Source organism: Dendroctonus ponderosae, unplaced genomic scaffold, assembly GCF_020466585.1.
Source record: "Dendroctonus ponderosae isolate FM_Combo_2020 unplaced genomic scaffold, Dpon_F_20191213v2 Dpon_F_20191213_3, whole genome shotgun sequence".
Lineage (NCBI taxonomy): Eukaryota > Metazoa > Arthropoda > Insecta > Coleoptera > Curculionidae > Dendroctonus > Dendroctonus ponderosae.
Window position 1 is genome coordinate 4,359,032 of NW_026018508.1, and position 6,781 is coordinate 4,365,812.

Below are 6,781 nucleotides of genomic sequence, written 5' to 3' on the forward strand. Positions count from 1 at the left end.
ATAAATTGTTCAAAGAATTCTGATTGTTTGATTCATGTTCTTGTCAGATCAATCTGTATCGCGCCGGTTGACATCATGGCCGTGTTTATGAAGTAATTATCAATTTTATAATATTTTAATTACCTACAGTGCGATTTGTTTGGAACGCAATAGTTTAGTTTGGTACTCCCACCTGGACTAATGGACAGTGGCGTATTTCATTCGTACATTCTTTGCTGTTTTCAACACAGGAACTTTCCACGATATTTGAATTACACATAAAAAAACGCTTATATGGTAGTTACTACAGGTTGTAAAATTATTTGCTTAGTTTGTACTTTCCTTCGTGTCATTAAATTCTACTAAAGCCTATGTTAATATTAACATAGAAAAGCTGCGTTCCATCAACAGCTGCAAAAAATCATTAAACATAATACTTGCATAACATTTTGCATTGGAACCCATTTTATAAAAAACTCTTTTAAACAATCCTTACTGAAACATTAACGTGTATCTAATAATTAGCAATAGGCGTATTGATTTAATGATTCTGGGGCTTTGACCTAATGAATGCGTGCCTTTTCTGAAAAAAGTCACAGAAAAGTGTAATTTATCATTGTAATTTCTGACATGATTTACGTAATATCAAACGTAAATTATTGGTTTTAGTCAGTATGCAATATGATAAACTGTAGATTATGCAAAATATATAACAATGTTGCATTCTTTACTAACTTTATGGTCTCGTACGCCCATGCAGGCGACATTCAGGATATACATTTTTTTTCGCTGTGATAACTAAGTTTTTTAAAGAGTTATATATCATAACATTCGTGTCAGAAAAATTAATGGTTGGAGCTAAGATTTACTATCGTTACATATCTAGTGAACATATTTGTATCCTGGTTAGATTGCTTAAACGATAAACAAGTGTGTTCTAACGGAAATCAATCAGTTGCAAACATATTATTTTGAGAATGTGATAAATACCTATAATAATTTATATTTAGCAATCTTGCATAGGATCTAAAAAAGACCCCTTTATGTCATCACCATCATATCATAATCATCATGCCTTTACCAATTGTCTATAAATATGAAATGTTAGCTGAAACCATTGCAAACGCGTGGTTCATAAAGTCACTCAGGACGTGATCTTAAGTGATTTATAGAAGAAACATGCCTTGATAAACCGTGTTGTTAACAGGCTACATGACGTTAAAGTTTCAATATGTGTTTTATTCTAATAAGTAGTGTACTTTTTGAGACATAATTAGTGCAAGTTGATCAGTTTTGAAAACCGTATTGTGATTTCACTTGGGCCAGGCCCTTTACTTTCTTCATTTTTCACGATGCGGGCACTGATCTTTACTTAACAGAAAGTTTACTCTGCCTGTTTCGTGCCTTTTATTTTAAAATTTACATAAAAAGCCCGTATTTTTAAAATCAAAACGGCCTAAATGAGCCTAGTATCTAGTGAATCTTTTATACAGCCGCTTTTAAAATTCTTAAGAGTCATTACTTTTCAAATGGCATAACTTTCAATGAGCAACAACACTTCTAACAAATATACAGTTGTAAAGTGACTTGAGAACTGTTTATCAACAGAGATAGAAGCAAAAACAAGAAAGCTAGTAGGCGAAACAGTGTGAATTTCCGATATAACCGCCGATGTTTAAAAGCTTATTTCTCGGAAACGGTTACAAATTTTAGAGCAACCTTTACAACATTCGGTACGAAGAGTTCCCTGAACTGGTTTTTATAATTCAGCCTAATGGCAAAATTAAGAGCGAGCGGAGAGAGGTATAAAACTTTATGGATATCTCAACTTTAAAGAGACATCATGCAAGCGCCTAAAAATCGCTGAAATATGAATATTTTGATGGGACCTCATAGGAAGTTTCGTTTCCTACTAGGAATTTATATAACATTCCTAACCTTGAAAAGACTGGGAGAGAAATAATGAAATGGTAGCGAGGTCCCAAAGTTTCAGAACTTCTATCGGGAAAACGGTAAAAAATGTTGAAGTAATCATTCGAACGTTTTTCGATGGCACGCTTGGAGAACATTCCATATTTACTCCATAGGTACAGAAAATATAACAGATAAAAAATAATCTAGAATATATCAGATTTTAGAGCTCTTGAAGTTTAACACTTATCTAAAAAATCATTAAAAATATATGAACCTTCAGTAAAACCTTTCCGATCGAGCGCTTTGGGAACTTCCTGTTTCTAATTAAACGTACTAAAATAGACCAACAATTTACCTGGAATGCGAAATAAAGTGCGCCACTAGTTTAAAAACACCGCTTTATAAAATTCACAAAATGCGAAATGGAAAGCCACTTCATAAAATTCTAGAAATCTGCACATGCGAGCAGCATAAATGGTATCAAAGAAAAACTACAACCCTGGTTGCCATCTACTTCTACAAACATGCTGTCCGGATCCCGACCGCTGAAATTCCCATAAACCCTATTTTTCCTCAAAAAAAAACTCAACGCAATTTAGTAACTCAAATTTAGAAGCCGCAAGTCTGGATGTGGACCACATACAGCCTGAAGGGCGCTGAACAGCAAAAAATGGACTAGAGTTAAAATACGCCTTTTAGAAAAAGGGTTTTTAAAAATTTTTATTTCAGATACCTCGGTACAACAACAACTGCTTTTGAAATCTTAACTTAGCCTATTTATTAGCAACAAAATGCGAAGTCGACATTCTCGCGTTTTGCGATGAACGTGGAACATGATACAGTGGAACGTGCTTAATTATAATTAGTTGCACAATATCAAAGATATTACTCTAGTCCTACGAATCCTGGCCTCAAAAAATCCCTATTATGAATCGTTTGGCAAAAATAATTTGTTCAGTGTGAAATTTGGAAAAACATCTTTAAATCCAAATGGAAGACCAGGACCACTTGCAATCTTTTAAGGCGCTATCCACAAAATAAATAAAATGCACATCGCTTTAGGCACTTGAGTCTGGATTCGGGGGTATTATTAACTTTAAAACAGCAAAAACTGAAATTTACAACAGAAAAACGGTAATAAAAAGAACAATTAAAATTGTATTTGCAGCAAAATACTCCTACTTTACGTGACCCTGACCATCAAAAATCGTCGGAAAAGGGAGCAAAAAAGTTAAATTTTGTAAATCTAAGCAATCGCCATTAAGAATACAAGAACCTTTTAGTTTCGAATGTAATTGGTAACAGAAAAACCCCAATGATTTTTAAAACATACCTTGCACGACAATAAATGTGTAGTTCACAAGAGAACGACATTCTCTTGTGTCTCCCATTGAGAACTGCGAGTGAAAATAAAATAAAAAACTTCAAAAGCCCAATACAGAATCCAAAAACTCCCTCCTCGTAGAAATATTAAATGCAACAATATAATAAAAGACAAGGCAATAATATGGGACTAAAAGTTACTATACTACAACTTATATGGCAACCAGGGGCAAAGTAATGCCAAACTTACCAGAAGCTGCATTGTGCCACCTGAAAAGAAAAAAGAAAATGTCTTTAGTAGAGCAGAAAATCTGCCAAAAGCCACGTTATTGAAAATCAGCAAAACGAAAAAAGATAAATGAAAATAATCCGTAAAACTTCAGTTGCGTTTCCAAAAACTAAACTCAGTTCAAACTACAGGATTCATAGATAGAAATAATTCTTACCATCTTTCTGCAAACTGGTGCCTCCATCCTTCATGTTCTACATATTAGGTTATCCTCAAAAGCATACACTACACTTGATCACACAATGAAAATGAACAATGATGCAATTCCGATTATACATTTTCTTTAAGGGTGTCAATTATTTAAGGTTCTTTAAGGATTCCATATTTTCCAKCTAAGAACGCGATTCACACGACACAAAGGGCTAGCGACCAATTTCGTTCATTGCSTGTAAATTTAAAATAAAAAAACCGAATTTTCAGCCCCTTTTTCCAGAAAACTCGTGTGATATCGAAGTTTCACCGCAGTCCGTAGAAACCGAACTCCAGAACCAACATGATGCGATAACCATTTACTTGATCGCCCTTTGTATGAGTCATTGAATTGCTTACTTTGAAGTTCAATTTCCCTTTTTTTACTATTGATAATTTGGTAGAAAATACCTTTTCACACGGCAATATTCACAAAGACAAGTTTCACGTTCAATCTCGTTTGGAAAAATAACGTAAACAAACCCGCTTTCTCAGCCAAAGATAAACAAATCAGGCACATTATACCTCTCTTTATACTAAATTAAATGTTAGCTATCGAAGCATTTATTAATTTTTATACAATTTTGAGTAATTGGGGCTTGATATTTTGTGTAAAGGCTTGCTAACTGACTCACATTCAATTTATCAATGCTTCTTATCAATTTATCAATGCTCTACGGAATATCTAACTTGATTTCGACAGGTGCTCATCTATGAATCTTTCGGTAGATAAATTTCGGTCGATAAAACTTTGGACTTTTATAGCTTGACATGCAGTTAAAACAATAAATAAATGGCAGATCCACATTCCGTCCAGGTCATGATTTGGGAATGTTTCTCGTTTCTCGCACCAATAACAGGGCCGGAATAGTTAACTTGACTTCATATGAGCTCGCAGATCAGCTTTTTCTCGAATTTTCATGATTTTCTGAGCCTCAACAGATTGATATTTTGTCAAAAGGTTGACTAAAAGAATGATCATATTCTAGCCAAGCATTATTTATCAAGGCTCCTTGAGTGATATCATCAAGAGGGACGGAATACACATCTTGATTTTGAAGACTATTTGATTCGTTTTTTACGCGATTTTTATGAAAATTTCAAATTTAGATACTGGATGTGTTGAGTATAGTCCGCTGGAATGGCAGATCGAGATTCAAGCCGTATGCTGATTTGTAAATGCTTTCTTTTGCTCGCGGCATTAATACGAAGAAAAACTTAAGTGGATTTTGAAATATGCTGAAAATAGCTGAAAAAAACTAGTTTCTTTGCCGATGTGAATACATTGGCATTGCAAAGTGCAGGTATTGGAATCGCTAATTTAAGGCTGAACCCAGATGATGAGAGCTAATAGGCTCGAAACCGGTCCTGGGGTGCCTGAGGTTGGCGCATTTCGAAATCTGAATTTGCCTATTTTAAAAGCTTATATCGGCTCTGCTGATGCAGAAAGCTTTTCATTTTTTATAGTTTAACTACATTTTGTTTGACCCGCGCTCACAATTGATTCCCTTGCTAGTTTTTGTACAGGGTGGTCAATAATGTGAGAAAATCTCCTGACATTATAGTATAAACAAAAAATATTAAAAGCAGAGGAAGCCGATTTCGAAAGCAACTATATTGGACGTTAATAATTTACTTTTAAACTCCAATTAATGTGATAACACACAGCTATTGAGTGAACACTGGTCACTCAATACATCCGCATTTTTATATAAATTGTATTTAGTTTGAAAAGAAACTGTTTCTGAAAGTGTTCGATTTTTATACCTGCTTTCTTAGAACAATTGCTACCATCTTTCGACTAAAAGCTTTGTTGTAGAAGAAACTTTTGGGTTCGACCTAAAAGTTTTTCCGTTCTGCATTCTTCATAAACTTTAGTTTTAATCAGTTGAACAAGCAAACAAAAAAATAAACCAGGTTACGATCGACGTAAAAGCGACATTTTATAATGTGATAAAATTACATTTTCTTAAGCTACACTTGCCGAAAAAGATTTATATTTATCAGCTCTCATTGTTTCGACGATTCGAGCTTTTTTCTTCTAGGTTTGTCACTAATGATTAATAGAAATACCTTAATAACCATACGTGATTTAGATAACAAACCGAAAATATACTGGAATTATTTAAATTGCGAAATTAATTTGAACTTAATCAATCGTCAATGCAAATGCAAAAAATTGATCGATTTTTCGCTTCTATTTGCCTTCCTGTTTTCCATAAACGTTTTCTAATAAGCGCAATATTTTTCAGTTATGGATATTTATAAACTGGATTCTAGAATGTACTTCGTTATGCAAACCTGAATATGGTCCAAATCCGACTTGCTCGTTCGTTCCAGCACCGCCTGGAAAAACTCCTCCTTGCGCGAGACCAGGATTAACGTATTGCGAATATCCAGATCGTTATCCAAGGTGGGTTTCGGCATATTATGTTGCGTTCTGGGTACATTAATAAATAATTGCTTTGCAGCGAGCTGATCTTCCAACTGATCCAGAAATGGCAGTTTGACCATAAAAGCCTCATTATCAACGAAGCCAAAGAAGATTTTAATTCTGTTTACTTTCCACCACCTAGCACCGTTTATGGTCCTCCGGCTTTTGTTCCGAATTTAGTACAAAACAACGATGGCGGATATCACTATCCAGAACCTATTTATATTCCAAAACCTCCTCAAACATTTCCAGAACAAGGTAAGAAGCTTTTGTATTCACCCAACACATTTTTTAGGTAGCCGTTAGCTCAAAATAATAAAATTTGAGGAAACTTATCGATTTAACAAAAACTATCACGTCTAACGCCTAATTTTTACTGCAAAGTAAATAATTTTGCTGATAAAGGTTTGGTTTAAATTATCACACAATTGTATAAGTTTGGGATTAACAAAAGCAACTTTAAAATTAGAAACGATTTAATTAGTTTTTGGATATTGGAGATAAACCGAAAATTTGCCGGAAAATGGTTGTCGTTTTATCCTGGCTTACATGAATATTCATAAAGATAATGTTAAAGATACATTTCACGCAGGGACGTGTTTCGTAAAATTACCTGACCATTTCCAAATACAGTACTAATTTTGGTTAGCCGT

At 34.1% G+C, this 6,781-nt stretch overlaps 1 protein-coding gene across 1 annotated transcript in view; it reads left to right on the forward strand.

Moving 5' to 3' along the window:
* Positions 1-5,946: 5,946 nt before the first annotated feature.
* Positions 5,947-6,781, forward strand: part of LOC125503893 (protein spaetzle 5-like) — a gene marked incomplete at its 5' end in the record, with an annotated part of 6,500 nt that continues 5,665 nt past the window's right edge. The window contains 2 exon segments of the mRNA XM_048665013.1: positions 5,947-6,107; positions 6,166-6,386. Of these exon segments, the coding sequence (XP_048520970.1) occupies positions 5,947-6,107; positions 6,166-6,386 (382 nt within the window).